Genomic DNA, 17,016 nt, shown 5'->3' with positions numbered 1-17,016 from the left:
GGTCTCTGGAAGAAGTTGCCCTGGTGGATTCAGCTTTTCTGAAGAAGGAGAGGACAGAAGAGTTTCTGAATGCTGCACACAGCTGTGCATCATGTTGGGAGCTTGAGCACAGGGTCTGGCCTTTCCTAGATAGTTTGGATGGCTGCCATGGAGAGGCAGAGACCTCTGCTCACTGCCTGCCTCCCTGCCTGGAGCCCAGCTCAGGAATTTGCAGATCACTGTGCATCCCCATGGCTTTTGGACCCCTTGGCTGCCTTCCAGCAGATCTGACAAAGGAGGAAACATCTCAGTGCTAATTGCATTCCTAAAGGTCCCATAAAATGAGGTAGTAAGAGGGAGGAGAGGCCCTGGTGAGAGCATCATGCACTGGCCACTAATGAACAAGACTGGTTTGCTGAAGGCCACGCTTTGTTAGCTGCAGTGCTCCGACCCATATTTGCAGGGGTTATGGGTAGTACAGCATCTCCTTTACTTCGGTGTGTCTAGGGAAATTTCCTTGTCTTCACCAATGCTGACAGAAAAAGCACTGTCAGATTTGCAAATACACTCAAATACCAAAACCACTTCAGAAAGGGGATTTAGGAAATGGCAACTCAACTGAAAAACCGTGGCTTATTGCACAGAGACTCTACATACATAGTCCTGCAACTGTCCTGTGGAAACCACTTCAGAAACTGCTGAGGGTGTGCAAATCCCTCATGGCCTCCATAGTTATTTCTGACTGCTTCCCTTTCCTGGTTCTGTTAAATGGGGAAGAACTCTGGGTTTTCAGCCTGTGCTGGCACACGGTGACATAAGGCTTTTGTTTGTTTTGCTACAACCTCCCATTAGAAATCAGACTCGTGCTTCTGCAATTTGTTGTAGGAGTTCCTGGTTGCAGGCGCCGCATCAGGGTTCAGCAGCTCCATCCTTGCGCTGGATCTCATGGGAAGATGCTGCCCAGCGCCGGTGCTGCAGTTTCTGGTTATGCAAGAGACACAGAACATGCTAGCCCCGTGCTTTGAGGGCAGTGCTCATGTCTGCTGGCACTGCTGGCATCTCTGCCTTGTGATTCCTGGTGCAGTCTGTTACTGTACTAATTCCTACAGGATGAGACACTTGGCATGGAAGCAGACCTTTTCCCCACTTCTGAAGTCATCATCTGTCTGCTTGCACCAGGACTGGTGTGACAGGGAGGGTTCAGATGCAGGAACAGAAGGAGCCCAGCTATAACAATTTTTTTTTTTTTTCATCTCAGCAATCTTCATTCCTACCATGCAAGCTTTTACCAGAAACTGCTGTGTTTTGTTAAGAAAGAAGTGGGTAGTGCTGGGTGACTCCAGAGGTGGAGGTGGTGGCTGAGTGTGGTTGGGGAGGGGAGGGGAACTTCCCTGTGCCTGCAGCCTTGGCTGCTTCGCTGCCCTGCTGTACACAGCAAGTGGTGCATAGCCCCGAAGGAAAAAGGATGCCCTGTGGAAGAAAGACGGAACAGAGCTTAAACCACATCTGCTGTGTTTTCTTTTCTGTCATGTCAAGTTTTGCTGTCTTTGGGGTTATTTTCATTTGGGGAATTTAAAAAAAAAAAAATTGGGGGCTTGAGTAAAAATGCAGAAACTGAGCGCAGGTGCACATCACTGCTTGGAAATGCAGAAAGATTTCTTTTGTTATTAGTGTTACAGGGCTGTGAGTGTCCCTTTTCCGTCTCTTTTCATCCTCCCCACCCTGGGCAGAGATGAGTACTGTGTGCCCATTGCTGCTGCTCAGCAGCCAGCAGACATGGTGCAGGCATCTCAGGGTCTTCCACCTGAATGAGAAAGAGGAAAAAGTAGACCTCTGACTCATGGTGTATCCTTCCAGTCTTAGCCCATAAGCGTCACCTGGTGGGGCCCAAGAAACGTTTTGGCTTTGATGAGAATTTATACAGACACTGCAGACATTTTGTAATAAGCCAAGCCCAGCCGGGGGGCCTCCTCTGCTTTCTCTGGGTTTAGCTGCTAAGCTGGGCATGTTCCATTTGCTCTCATCATGTGGATTAGCATGAAGAAATTAGGGGTCATTGGGTCAGCTCCATTTGCTCCCATCATGTGGGGCAGCCTGGAGAGATGTAAGGTCCAGGGCAGCAGGGCTTGGGGTTGGAGGGATTAGGTGGATTCTTTCTACTCATCTCCGTGCTGCTGGGCAATTGGAAGGAACTGGTAGGGCATGCAAATTCATGGTGGCTCTTGCAGGTGAGAGGGGGCCCTCCCTGTGAGTCTCCTGAAATCTCCCTGCTTCTCCACCCTTCCTCAGCCTTTCTCTTCTGCTTCCTCTCTGTATTTATTTCTTTTTCTCTTTTAACCTGGTTTCTGTTCCACTCTCTCCTCAATGCAGTCCTGAGATGTGTGCTGTTTGCCTCTGAGTGTGTGCCTTTCCCATCTTGCTCCATGCCCAATCTGAAGGCAGAGAGCTGAAGACCTGAAATAGCATAAGAAGCCTTGCACCCTGCTCCTGCCTTCCCCTCCTAGGAACCCTTTTCCCTCTTGTACAAACCAAATGGTACCTCCTCCTCTTGCCCTGGACTTCTTCCTTTGGTGCAGCTCTGTGCTGGATCCTTAGGGACCTCCCCAAGGCCGCACTCCAGCAGTGCTGGGGGATTCCCCAGGGACCATCTGTGCTTGGGGAACACCCATATGTGTCGCCCGTATTTGTGCTGGGCATCCGCTAAAGGATTTTTCTGTTTCCAGCCCCATCTGTTCTGATGCTTGCAGAACGGCTTGGGCCAGTTTTGTCAGCCCCAAACAGCCACAGCCTGGGAGACACCATGAGAAACTGACAGATTTGGGATTTCATCCCCGAAAGACTGAGCTCTGTTTCTCCAGAAGTCCCATTCCATGCACAAGAGGGAAGTGCTGGCTTTTCTTCCCCCTGCTTTCCCCCTGCCCAGGCCCTTGGTGCTGTCAAAGACTTGCAGCCCTCCCCAACTCTGGCAGCGATCCCTTCAAGGACCTGACCGCACAGAGCGCTGCTGTTCCGGCCGCTTTTCACTTGGGGTTTCTTCTTGCCCTCAAGCAGGCCTTTTGCAACCATTAATGCATGCTAATGAGGCATTAAATGCCATGGCAGAATTAAAAGAATACAGCAGTGACGTCTTCTACATCTTTGCGAGAGCCAGAGCTCTGCCTGGGGGTCTCTCTTAAAGCAGCAGCAAGAAGTGCCATTTCATGTCACTGGCACCTGCCTGACCCTGCGTGCAGGTGCAGCTGCCCCATGGACAACAACCTCCAGAAAGCCCCCAAAATACGAATGATACGGACTTGGAAAGCAAGCTGTGTCAAGCACGTGCTCCTCAGAGGGAGGTTGTGGTGTGAGGTGATCTTGCCTAAATGCTCTGCCTTTATGGCTCGTTCCTTTGGTGCCTGGATTTGACCTTTCTGATTGCAGTAATTAACAGAAAGAAACAGTTGGAAATGAATGCTGTATTTTGGGTTGAGAGGCTGAAAGTCTAAAGCAAGCAGGTGAGTGAAATTGTGTTTCTTATTGGCATGCACAGACAGCCCCTGAATTTTACTTGGTTTAGAAAACCAAACATGAGACCTAAAAGTGCAGTGCAGCTGTGGGTTCTTTCTCTTTTTCTATATCTTATTTTGAATGAAATTCTGACGACTTTCGGCTTCTTTGGGAAGGGAGAAATCCATCCCCAAACCATGGACCTTTGGTGAACTTGCACCAGATTATGTGTTTGCATCCTAACGCGGAACTGGGCAAGGCTCCCGCAGCACTGGATTCTGCAGAGAAAGAATGTCTCTTTGCTCTGGGGACCACTCCTTGTAATGAGGTCCAGCTGAAAGGACATTCAGCACATTTGTGCCTCGGTAGGTTGAGAGTTAGCCTGCTTTTCATTTTAAGGATGGGCTTGAACCATAGAATTTGACCCCGGAGTTCAGGCATTTGGGATCCTGCAGCTTTGTTTTGGAGCCAAGCTTTATTTTAAGAATAAATCTAAGGGAACTGGGTGTTTTTTTTATGTGTGCGTGCTGAAATCTATCCCTGCTGACCTGCCATGCTGCACCTGCAGAGGTGGATCAAGGAGTATGGGGGTAATGGATGCCCTGTCTCTGGAGATGCTCAGGGTCAGGCAGGACCAAGCTCTGAGCACCTGATGGAGCTGTAGGTGTCCCTGCTCACTGCGGGTGGTTGGACCAGGTGGCCTGTAAGGGTCCCTTCCAACTCAAACGATTCTATGATAAATGGGGGAGAAGCTCCTGGTTGTGGACCCATGGATCATCACCTGCAGCAAGGAAGGTGATAGGAATTATCAGCTATTTTTCCAGTGCCTTCCATACCAAGCTCCTAAGAGATGATGAAGCCGTGAATGAGTATGTACCCACTTTGGTTGGGTTACTTCAACCCACAGCTGTACTGGAACCATTACAACCATCCCAGTTTCATCCCCTTGGGTCTGGCAGCCCTGTGTTGCTCCCAGCAGCTGTAGCAGAGTCGGCAGCAGGTCCTGAAAGCTCCCAGTTCCCAGCTCTGCGTCCCCATCCAAAAAGCCACGTGGGGCTGAGACGCTCATGTAAGCAAAAGTCAAGACATTTGTGGAGTGCTGAGATTACTTAACCAGGAAAAAAAAGGCTTTATTTTAAGAAATGCAGGAAATGAGACATCAAAAAGCCAAATCGGGCAGCAAGGACTCATCTTGTGACTGCATTTCAGCTGGGTTTCTGTAGGGGTGAGAACGAAGATGAGGAAAGGCTGGCAGGGCTCTGCAGGAAATCCGCTCTGCCACGGCTCGCCAAAGTGAGCCTGCAGTTCCCAGAGCCCTGAGCTCCCTGCACAGTTCCTATTTAACCCAGAAGCTCCCAAGTGAGGGAGAAATGTGAAGGATGAAGGGGGTGAGGATTATTGTCATTGGGATGCTGACAGTAACATGGAGTTGGTGATGCGGCTCGTGGTGCCCAGGGCTGAAGTTGCAGCTCAGGCATGGATTTCTTCCTTCAGCTTTGCTTTTATTGGTCTGCGTCGCTGGTGCTATTTTCAGTGGTGGAACTGTGAGCTCAGCCAGCGCTGGGGTTGAGTAAAGGATTATTTAAAGCCTCACCGATTCTTGGCCAAAACCCCTATGCTTTGAGATATAAATATCCACTGACATTAATGCAGTGGCAGGATGCACAAGTCCATGGTGTCTTGTGTAATTAATGCGCAGAAAAGCTCTTTTTCCCTATTATCTGCCTTTAAGTGCTTGGTTTGTTGTTTCAGCGCCGCGCTGTGGGTAAATGAGCGTGGGCGAGTGCTCTTCTGGCATGAGTGGAGGCAGTTGGTGCACATGTTGCAGTTCACGCAGAGACCTCAGCTCCCTTTTGCAGCAAGGACACTGGGCTGGGGTGCTCCTGCAGCCTGCAGGACAGGGGAGCATCTCCCATCTCTGCTTCATAAACTTCCCCGAGCCCTCCCTGCCCGCCGGTGCCGAGCATCTGGCAGCCCTGTACTCATCAGCCTGCGGCTCCTTTGAGTCATGGAAAGAGATTAGTGGCAATCCAGATGATTTATTTGCTTAAGCAGGCACTGCGTCTTACCGGGGCCATTTCCCAAACGGAAAGTTTCCAAACTCTCCCAGCCTCTTCCGCTGCCCTTCTCCCTCCCATGCAAACAGTGTGGGGCTGGAGGCTCCTATCCTGCAGGGCCGGCCCAGCAGTGCATCGTGTCTGGGCTTTGGGTGCTCCCTCTACCGTAGGCAGATATTTTTGATGCCTTTAACCCTGGGGAATGCAAACAACACGTGAGATGGCAAGAGTGGAGGTCAGGGCTTGGCACTCTGTGTAAGGGATGGCACTGGCTAGGCTGTGCATTGCTTGCACGTGCTTATTTGTATTAACCGGGTCCTGTCCCAGCTTTCCTCTTTTATTTTGTAGCAGTATTGTTTTTTTTTTTTTTTTCAGAGCAGTCATTCAGGCCACCAAAAATGACAATAGCAGGTGCGCAGAGTTTGGAGGGTGTTACCCCTAACAATTGAAGGTTGGCTGGAAAGTACGTTACCAAAGTCAGAGGGAGCTTGTCATTTCCCGGCTAGATGAAGATCTTTTCAGTGTCTCATATCCTCTCATTTCAAGGATGGGAACAGAAGAAAACATCTTGTTATGTTTGGAGCACATAATGAATGTATTTTGGCTTTGCAAAGCTGCTCTAATAGAGACCATGCAAATCCATATGGCTTAAGGGTTAAAGGCTGTGCTGATGTCCTGCACCATGAGTGCTGCGGGAGCAGGGGGCCTGGAGCACACCCTTCTCGGTGGACCTGAGGCTGTGTTTTCTTCTCAAACATCAATCTGGGAAGCAAGATTGGGTTCATCTTGGGAGTGAATTCCCATCCTGGGGTCTGGGTGTACTTGGGAAAGTGGGTCCACTCCTGCCATGCCCACACGAGGCATCAATGTGTTCCACTCAGCCTTCAGGCCATGCTGATTGGGAGATGCCAGGCACCACAAATGGAGCTCTTGGTGCTTGCAGGAGTGGCCACTCTTTCAGACTAGTGCAGATGGTAATGTCTTTGCTGCTAAAGGTCAACATGGAAATTCCCACTCTTGGCTTGTTCCCCATGGTGAACTTCTTGCACTTCAAGCCAGTGTGGGCAGGCAGAAAACACATGTCAACATGTTTTTGAATTTCAGGCTCACACCCCACCCTTAGTCACCTTCATATATAAAAGCTTTTTCTCTGTGGAAACCAGTGCTGTTTTCTCCAAGAGGCTGTTCGTTCATTTTTCCAGTTGCAGCGCTGGAATAGGACGCAGATTTGGAAGTGGTTGTTCCCCATCTCAGTCTGTCCGGGCTCCATCCCAACGTGCCAGGGCTGGAAGGGACGCACAGGATCTCTGCCCTCCTGAACTGGCCTGGCACCAACTGCTTGCATATACTGAACCATTTCCTGAGCAACAGGACTTTCAGAGATGGATTTCTAGCAGATTTGCATCTTGTGCTGAGCTCTGCAGTGTCCAAGGGGATTGAGCTGAAGTTAATGATGCAGGGCTGCTTTTCCTAGGACAGGGAACGGCTTGCACTCCAGTCAGGACCTTGAGTGGTATGAATGCATCAGATTTAGGCAGAGGAAGTCACCTTTAGAGGTCTTGTAAACACTGCCTCCTCCTCCTGGTAACGTCTGAGCACACAGGCTGGCTCCAAAGCAAATGGTGGGAGCACAGAAGAGGCTGCTGGGACAAACAAAATGCCCACAGAGCAGAAGGTTCTCCCAGGACTTCTGGCAAGGGACACATGATGCTTCGTCACCCCTCTGGTGTTCTTGGAGCAATGGGAGGGGCAGAGCTATCAGTGGTTTAGTGCTGATGAGAAGAGCATGTATATAATTTATCTTGTCTGAGCTACTTGAGGCTGTTTCCAGTGGGAAAGCTGAGCTGTAATTAGGTTGCTGATGAGCCTTGTGGACGAATCGTGCCTTCAAAAGCATCCCTGCTCCTTGGGACCAACCACGGAGGAATTCAAGCAGTGTTTCCAGTGAGCTGATGGATGCTGTTCTGAAACCAGCTGCTGGGCAGCCAGCCACGCCACTTACTGTAATTGAAAGCGTTTAAGCCTGTGCATTTTCTCAGGCTGGCCCTTAACAGCAGGGCTGCAAGGGGATGCTCTGGAAGGGGAGGACCCTCGCAGAGACACTGGTGTCACACAGCACTGCTCTGGGTCACCGCTGATGCCCCTCTCACCATTTTGTCCCCTAGGCCATGGAGAGTGCCATTGCGGGGAGTGCAAGTGCCACGCAGGCTACATCGGGGACAACTGCAACTGTTCCACCGAGACCGCCGGCTGTGTCTCCAGCGATGGGCAGATGTGCAGCGGCCGCGGCAACTGCATCTGTGGGAGGTGCCAGTGCACCGAGCCCGGGGCGTTCGGGGAGACCTGCGAGAAGTGTCCCACCTGCCCAGGGGTCTGCAGCACCAAAAGGTACACACAGGGCTTCAGGAGGGACGTCTCATTCGTGGGGAGGGAGACTCTTTGGTTCCTGGGAGGGTCCTGCCCACCCAGGTAGAGAAGGTCGCTAGGGTCCTGGCCAGCTGGGTTTGTAGCATAACCTCTCCTGGCATTGCTGCAGGCACTGGGTGTATGCCATGAAGCAGCGAGTGTTGCTGTTGAAGTTCTTATGAAGGTTCATGGCCCCTCTCATTTCAGTGCTGCCCTGCTCTGTAGGCTGGCAGCCTGGATTTGCTGAGCTGAATGTTTCTGGTCCCAAGTAGCTGTGAGATGTAGAGAAGGGGCTGGCTGACACCTAGCAGGGGTAGAGGTGCCCTGGACATCAGCACCTGGCTGTGCTTCTGCCTTCATCTCAGAAAGGGGGATTTTGCAATAACTGACATGCAGCTTCCTACATCCAAAGAACAAGCAGTTTCCAGACCTACAGCTGTTTGCATCTTCACTGAATCCGCCTGAGGAACAAATCCATCCTTGTGATGAAGATGGTTGACCCTGAAGCTTCTCTTTCCCACCCTCTTTCCATACTCAGTCTTTCCCTCTGTTTGTCTTTCTGAAGGGATTGCATTGAATGCAAGCTGTTTAACTCAGGAAGACTGGATAACCAAACCTGCCAAAAGCACTGCAAGGATGAGCTCATCACCACCGTGGATGTTCTCAGTAAGTACACAGCTGAACCATAGAATCATAAATTCATTAAGGTTGGAAAAAAACACAAAGATCATCTAGTCCAGCTATCATAACTGTCAACCCGTCCCCACCATGCCCACTGGCCATGTCCCCAAGTGTCACATCTCTCCATGGTTCTTGAGCACCTTCGGGGATGGTGACTCCACCATCTCCCTGGGCAGCCTGTGCTGGTGCCTCACCAGCACTCTTTTGGAGAAGAAATTTTTCATAATTTCCAACCTGAATCTCTCCTGGCGCAATATGAGGCCATTACCTCTCATCCTATCAGTGTTACCTGGGAGAAGAGGCCAACCCCCACCTTGACACAACCTCCTTTCTGAGAGTTGTAAAGAGCGATAAGTTCTTCCCTGAGCCTCCTCTTCTGCAGCCTGAACAGTCCCATTCCCTTAGCCACTCCCCATAAGACCACCAAGTAGTACCCAGTGACCAACTCCTCTCAGCAAGACCAAGACATATCTGTAAGGAAAGCCTGAGGGAAAACACAGTATTTAGAAAGCAAAATGTGTGACTCTCTGTGTAGGCTGTAATTTGTATTGCTTTGAGTGTTCATGTTTGCAATTCAATTGCTGTTGTGTTCTTCTTTCTGGATTAGCTACAGTCTCAATGCTAAGTAAAAAAACCCTTGATTTTAAATATCATCTTAAAGTCTGGATTCAGGCAGCCGTACATAACGTTTCCTCATTGCCTTTTGAAAGGAAGCGCATTAGTTTCATTTAATGAAGTCATTTAGAAAAAATTTGGAAGAAATAATGAGTGTTACGAATTGGACCTATTGGTTGTTGTCAATGTGAGATGATAATCGCTGTAAGGTTAGCCATTAGTACGTCCCTCTGGGCACGCATTTGCTATGTGCAGCTGTGATTCTGCCTTTCTGAGCTCACAGCTACATGAAGTCTGCCCAGGCCTGTCCAAAGGATTTGCTTCTCCACTGCACCCGAGCTGGTGTGTGTAAGGCCCACTGTGGCCAAAGCAAGAAGCAAAGAGAGCAGGATAAGATCAAGTGACAGGAGAGATTAGACGAGCTGTGAGAGAGTGTAAATTGACAAAATATCTCCCAAAAAAGGCATTCTCTAATCTCCCTGAGAATTCATCTAGGAAGAAGTATCCCCTGTCCTGCTCATTGTGTCCTCTTCTGGAGGTCACCCCACACCGCGTCCCTCAGCAGATACCTTTCTCCCCCTTCTTTTCAAGCTTCACTCTGGCAGTCCCTGGTTGCAGTTTTAGGGGATAGAGGAGAGCCTAACAGTGAGAGCTTCAATCTCAGTCTTGATCCTGACCTTGTCTACAGCTGTTGGAGTTAGGACAGAGAGGCCACTGCTTCTGGATTAAGCAGGGATACTGACCACCCACATCTGATGTTTCTTGCTTCTCTTCTGTAGTTCATAGGGAGTACAAGTGCTCTACCTTGCTTGTCCTTTCTCTCTCAATTAACAACCAGCAGGGTTTCCTACCTCCTCCTCTGGGAGGCTTGCTCTTGTTCTCCCATCCTCACTTCAGCTTGCCGGGGAGTGAACCTGTCCCAGCACGCTGTGTGAGGTTACAAGGCCATCTTAAATGCTTCCAACCCACATGAAGCTTCTCTCTGATGCCTGGCTGGCCTGCGTTTCTAAGGAGGCAGCACATACTGGGGGTTAAAGCTTAACTCTCCTGCTTGTCTGTTGCACAACTCCAGAGCCAGCCTTTGTGCTGGCTGCACCCTGGGAGGTGAGACTGGGCTGTGGTTGGCCAACACCCCATTGCTTTCAGAGGAAAACGGCCAAATCTCTGTTTTAAGATGTGTTCAGGAATTATGCTTTTTCTTCTGTTGTGCTGCCACAGTCTGATCCTGGGTGGTGCTGAGATTTGGGAGCGTGGAACTTGGAAATCTGGGCTGCAAAATATTCCTAGAGAAAGCGCACAGGGACTCACAGGCAGACCCAGCCAAATCCTCATCCTCAAGTGTTTCTGTGATGTAGCACGTGTTAGAAATCCCTGCTGAAAGGCTGAATGCTGCTATTTGTCACTGGCAGACAGAAGACGCAGGTTTGTGTTGTGCACCCCTGGAATGTCCCAGGTGCCTTCTGGGTACCAGCATGAACCACAGAACCATGGAACCGTTTAGTTGGAAGACCCTTAAGATCATCAAGTCCAACTACCACCTAACTCTACAAGTCCACAACTAAACCATGTCCCTGAGCACCACATCCACACAGCTCTTAAATACCTCCAGGGATGGAGAGTCTACCACTTCCCTGAACAGCCTGTTCCAACACTCTGAAACCTAGTAAAGGCCAACAAGAGTCATTACTATTGAGACTTTAATTGCTCTATCTTTTAGCAGAATGTTGGTGCAAGGCTGGAGCTGGAAGCAGTGGGGCCTGAAGGAGCAAAGATATCTGCTCGATAGCATATAGGGGCATTAGTCAAGAAACTCACAAGTGTTATCTAATTGAGCTAATTAATCTCCAGCCTTGCCTTTGGTGCAGGTAGAGTGGATATTCATGTCCTGAGGCAGGAACAGCTGAGGGCTGTCTGCAGCAGTGAGCCTACTGGGCTCTGAGCTGTTGAAATGGAGGGTATTAATCTCCCTGCTTGAAGGCAACTCAAAGGCATTGAAAGGAAAGACAAACAGAAAGGAGAGAGATAAGCGGCTGGGATAGCAGTGGTCATTAACACCATCATTTCTCAGCGAGACAGCCAGACACAGATGCTAGTGACAAGCAGAGCATTTTCCAGGTGCCAGAACTACAGTCGTGTCTTGGCAACCAATAGGACCAGGTGGCCCAGATCCCCTTCTTGAAAATGCCAACCCATAAAGGCAAGAGTTGCTCTGCAGGGCTGCCTGGCATGGCTGGAGGTGCTGCCCTGCAAGGGGATGTTTCCAGGAGTGGGGCAGTGCAGGAAGGGCTGAAGGCACACATCTCTGGGAATCAATTTATGTCCTTTCTTGCAGCCCCCCCATCTCCACTTTCACACAAAACAAGATCAAAGTGTGCTGATGATTTTCAGGAGCAGTTTTCGTTCCCCGTGTTCCTCCATTCCGAGGGTGTTCACCTTGCTAATTCCCCACTTTTCTCAGGCTATGTCCTGGTTCCATCAGCCTTAGTCTCAGTCAAAGTGCCTTGCAGCAGGGCCAGGGGCAGCTGCAAAGCAAAGGTACCATGGTGGAGGCTTTTAGACTTTTCTCCCTTCCCCCACATGATGCTGTTTCAGCTCTCCCCGCCGCCGGGGCTGCGCCGTAATGTGCACCATATGTAGGACAGGAAGCCCTTCGTAGGGGAAGGAATGCACAGTCCCCAGCATGACACCGCTCCCAGAGAGCAGGGGCTGGCTCTGATGCTGGGCCTTTGGGTGGAAGCGAGCCTCTCCGAAGCACCTGGCTGAGAGTGAAGGTGCTTTGACATATGGGGTATTCTGTCCAAGTCACCAAGTTGCTCTCATTATTCCAGAAACGGATGACCCCAACGCGATCCTGTGTGCCTACCCGGTGAACAACTGCGTCATGAAGTTCACCTATTCGGAGCTCGCCAGTGGGAAGTCCAACCTCACCGTCCTCAAGGAGCCAGGTTGGGCCTCCTTCGCTTTCCCTGTCGACAGCATGAGAAGTGACGAGGCTGCACACAGGAGTGAAAGAACTGGGCTGATTTAACAGGGCTGAAACACAGAGCTAAGTGCTCCCAGTGTGGTTAATGAAGGGCTTGTAAGAGTGTGATGTGCACCTGAGCTGCCAGCATTAGTAGCAGGTGGCCCAAGAGCTTTCTGCCAGATCAGGTTGCTGATTATTAAACATAGCCTGCTCACGAAGCAGAAAGTATGCCATGCCCTGATGTGGAGACAGAGCCTCTGGGAGGAGAAATATGAGGTGGGGACACCTGGTGCTGCTGCTCTGAAGTGAGGCTGCTAGGCATACCCCCACAAGTCCTGTGGCTTTCTGCTTTTCCACTAACCAGCTCTAGTCCCAGCAGTGCATTGCCTGTGTCCCAGCACCCCCAGACCAGCTGTCCCTAGCATGTCCCCTGTGTATTGCTTTCATCCCATGCAGTGCAGTTTCTCAGAGGAAACCTCATGTGGCATTGCAGGAAGAGCTGGCAAACACCCAGCAGGAACTCATCATGCTCTGCTTGGGTCCTCTTGAGACCTAGGCCAGGATTGGAAGTCCTGGGGGAGGCACGTTTTATTTCATTGAAGCTGCAGCTTGCACTTAATTGAAAGACCAATTGATTAAGTTAAGGCAGTTACGATCCCTTCCTTTGCAGAGAGGACTATTGTTTTTTTTATATTCAGTCCCTGCTGCCAGTGCTGCTCCCAAGGCCCCTTGCTCGGCTGTGCTCCTGTTATCCTGATCTGAGATGCACCTGCCCTGGAGCTGATTTCCTTCTCCCCCTTCTTTCCAGCATGCAGCTCGGCCCCCAGCGCCGTGACCATCGTGCTGGCTGTCATTGGCAGCGTGGTGCTGATCGGCACCATCCTGCTGGGGCTCTGGAAGCTGCTCGTCACCATTCACGACAGGAGGGAGTTCGACCGATTCCAGAGCGAACGCACCCGGGCGAGATACGAAATGGTGAGCACGGGGGAGCTGCTGGGGGGGGGGCAGAGGGGGCTTGGCATTGCAGCAAACAACTCTGCAGTGATGGAGAACAGAGAGAGATGGATGTGCGTGCTGTGCTCTTGGGAATGTCAAGTGGACAGGTCTGAGGAAGCATTCCGGGGAGGCTTCCTAGCCACAGGGTCGCTCAGCATTTGAGGGTATCAGATAGGGTGTTAGGTAGGGCCTGTCAAAGCCAAATGCAGAGTTACCTCCAAAGTACATTGAGCAGGAAGAGGAGGATGGAAAAGGCAGCCCAGAGAAGCTGGGCATGTCCCATATCCAGAGGTGCTCAGGGCCAGGTTGGTTGAGGCTTGGAACAAGCTGGTCTATTGGGTAGTGACCCTACCCATGGAACCAGATGGGCTTTAAGTTCCCTTCCCAACCAACCATTCTATGATTCTGTGAGATTACTCATAGCTTTGCCATGACATAGAGCTTTGCTCTTTCTTTGTTTTTCCAAAGGCATCCAATCCTCTCTACCGAAAGCCCATTTCTACGCATAACGTAGAGTTCACATTCAACAAGCTCAACAAATCTTACAACGGTACAGTTGACTGATCAGGTCTCAGCACTTGGGACCGCTGTGGACAATTGCTTGACTGTATTTGCTGCTTCTCGACTTGAAGATGGGATCCTCTTCAGGGGAGAGAATACTTTACAACAGGACTGGTCGATGTTGCGAGCCTGTTATTTGCACAGTAAGGAGAAAAGCAGCGTGTGTGCTGTCTGATTTGGGATGTGCCGATGCCATGGCAGGCTCACCGGTTGTGCTCATGGATTCCGAGCCCTGTGACTCCACAGCCCAGCTTTCCGGATCTATGAAACCTGCCAACAAAGAGAACCAAGTGCCATATTGCAGCTTTAGACATATCCCATCCCACTAGAAAGGGTGAGTAGGCCAAAATCAGGGGAAGCCACGGCATTGCAGGTTGGGAGGGGGGAATTAGCTTAAAAAGAGGAGGGTGTTGGAAGCATTTGTGTAAGAAATTAGGATACATGAATTCTGCAGTCTTTAGAATTTTTTTTTATATAAAAACAAAATAAAACTATTGTGCATATATGATGCCGAGAGTGGAGTTTGTTGAGCTTAACGAGTCCCACACGGACAGATGGACTGACCTGGGGCATGCTGCTGCCAGCACAGTGTGTGCTGCCTTCTTTCTTTATCAGCAGTGCCTTATCAGCTCAAGCACTGCAGCCAGGAGCCGCGGTGACGCTGCACAAGGTATGTTGACTTACTACTTAATGCTGCGGTGTTGACTGAGGGTGGTGGCTGCCAGAAGCAGCTCACGTTCGGTGTTGTCAAACAGCGGGAAAGCTGGGGGAAGCCCCAGGGACATGGGAGTTCGGTCAGAGGAAATGTTAAACAGTGAGCGCTGCTCGTGGGGCTTCACAAGCAGGCATGCAGCCTGCAGGGGGGCAGCTGCCAGCACAGCCTGCCAGCCTCATGCCTGCCTCGGACAGCTGCACAGCTGAGGTTTTAACACAGGATAGAGCTGGAAGGTCCAGATAGATTGCTGATTGAACCTAGTGTTGTTCACCCCCCGCCAAACTGTTCCCCTGCCCCATGTTTTCCTCTGGAGCTGAGGTTTAAGTTACCCCAGAGGACAGCTGCAGCATTAAACCCCCACAAGCTCTGCCCTGGGACTGCAGCAGAAGGCCAGAGAGAAGCCAGAGCTACTGCTTTGCTTTTTCTTTTTTTTTTCCTTGTCTGTTCACCCTGAACAGACCATGCAATAGTCAGCTGAAGGAAGCTTGCCAGGGAAAAGCAAAAACAAATGGTGTTCGTTGTTTTGACTTGCTTTTCTCATTGGAAAACAGCCATGAACCCATCCTTCCGGATTTATTTTTTTTTATGTATTTGTTTTTGCCTCTATAAACAGGAGCTCCTACTTGCTCAGTACAAACAGCTCTCCTTCGAGCAGCTTATGGGCCCCCTCCTCCTGCCAGTAGCACTGCAGGAACACAACAAACCCCACTAAAAATAGCTTGGAATGGGGATTTGTAAGAGTGCGGCAAGTTGCACAGTGTCAGCATGGGAACTGATCAGGTGTTCTTAACAAACAAAAACCAAAACAGTGCTCTGTCTTCACACTTGACTTTTTTTTTTTAATTTGGAATCCAGCAAATCCTTTGGATGATCTCCAAATCGGACCAGGGAAAGGCTGCTTGAAGTAGCACAAATGCTCGAAGGGTACAGAATGACGCTGAGGTTGGCACCGGAGCAGGAAGAGCAGAGATACCCAAGGCACACCATGGCTGTGCACCGCTGCTCTGCATGCGCCTCTCCCTGCAGTTTCACAAGAAATAGGAAAGGCCTGAGCACAGCCAAGGGCAGCAGCAGCTGCTGTGGTGGCCAGCTGGCTTCAGCAGCCAGTAATCTCAGAGAAGCACAGCAGCTCTTCAGGGGAAGCTAGTGCTAACTGCACATTTCCTACCTGGTGCTTAAGTACAAGGCCAAGTTCTACATCCAAAAAAGACTCATCCTACATAGGGCACAGGTTGTTTGTTGCCGATCAGCTTTAGCTGGGTTCATTTGGCTGCCATGCACAAAGCAACACTGACCCAGGCAAGGAAAGGGCCGCAGGAAGTGGTGGGAAAGAAAGGAAGGGCAGCAACTTTCTGACCTCGCTTTGCCACCTGAACCAGCCAATGCTGTGAATACAGTTCTACTGCAGTTGCATCCAAGAAGGAAAGGCACAGCCCGTACCTCCTTTTCCAGCCTTTCTTTTGCAGATTATCTTTAAGCTGTGGCATTTCCCAGAACATCAGCTTGGTGCTGAGAGCACAGGCGATAGGAGCAGCTCTAGGAACAGAAGGCTGGCTCACCCGTTTGGGTGGAGCGAGGGTTGGGTCTCTAGGTCAAGTTTGCTTTGTATCACTTCTAGTATCAGAATCTTTATACAACTGGTTGATCGCTTGTTTCCTGTTTTTATCAGCTGTCCTTTCAAGTTCAGCTTCTGTATAAGATTGCAATGTTAAAAAAAAAACAAGACATACGTAAGGAAGTGATGCTCAGACTAGGAAGGTTTTACTTTACTGTTTAAGCAGATCTGCTGTTACCCTTGGAGAGGTTAGTGCCAAGCTCAGTCATGGGAATGGTGTATTTCCGTCAGCAGCAGTTTATTTGTGTCCCTAAATACACGCAGCCTGACCACAACTAGCATTCCTGAATGAAAGCTAAAGCAGAAGGCAGCAGCAGGTCACATGTGATGGAAAATGTCAGCATTTGTCTGGCCAAACTGGAATCCGGATGCCATTGCAACATCAGGTTCTTGTGTTCCTGCAGCCACAGCTGGAGGCTGCTGTGCAGCCCTGGGCTGCTCTCTCATCAGTGTATTTCCCTATGCTGCAGGTGTTTCTGGGACAGTTTGCTAGGAAAAGCCAATCACAGCCTCCATTGCATACCCCATTAGCAGCGGTGTCCTCTGCACAACAGAAACTTCTTCATTTGGCTCTAAAACAATACCTCGGAGCCCAGCAGAGATGAGCAGGCTTCCTCCTCTTCTCTGCACTGGCCCACTCCCCATGTCACCCTGCATTTTCACAGCCTGACTGTAGATGAGCTTATGAGAAAAAGGTCAGAGCAGCACAGAGGCCAAGCAGAAATGGAGCATCACAAATGAGATCTAAGTCAGCCCAGAGCCACAGACAGGATCACTGCTGCAGCCTGCAAGAAATCTGCCCAGAGAGTCAGAGAGAAAGCTGAAGCTTCAGCAGGCACCAAACTGGGCTGTAATTTGTTGCAGTTAGATCATGGAGCTGTATTCATTGCTGTGGCACAGCCCAACCGTGACCTAACAGTGATTACAAACAAACAGAAAG

At 50.2% G+C, this 17,016-nt stretch overlaps 1 protein-coding gene across 1 annotated transcript in view; it reads left to right on the top strand.

Moving 5' to 3' along the window:
* Nucleotides 1–14,254, top strand: part of ITGB5 (integrin subunit beta 5) — a 40,724-nt gene extending 26,470 nt beyond the window's left edge. Inside the window, exons 11-15 of the mRNA XM_021400225.1 lie at nt 7,688–7,910; nt 8,494–8,594; nt 12,053–12,169; nt 12,998–13,164; nt 13,654–14,254. Coding sequence (XP_021255900.1) covers nt 7,688–7,910; nt 8,494–8,594; nt 12,053–12,169; nt 12,998–13,164; nt 13,654–13,749 — 704 coding nt within the window. The 3' untranslated portion in view covers nt 13,750–14,254. The remainder of the gene's footprint in view (nt 1–7,687; nt 7,911–8,493; nt 8,595–12,052; nt 12,170–12,997; nt 13,165–13,653) is intronic.

Source organism: Numida meleagris, chromosome 5 (assembly GCF_002078875.1).
Source record: "Numida meleagris isolate 19003 breed g44 Domestic line chromosome 5, NumMel1.0, whole genome shotgun sequence".
Lineage (NCBI taxonomy): Eukaryota > Metazoa > Chordata > Aves > Galliformes > Numididae > Numida > Numida meleagris.
This window is presented reverse-complemented; position numbering and strand designations above follow the sequence as displayed.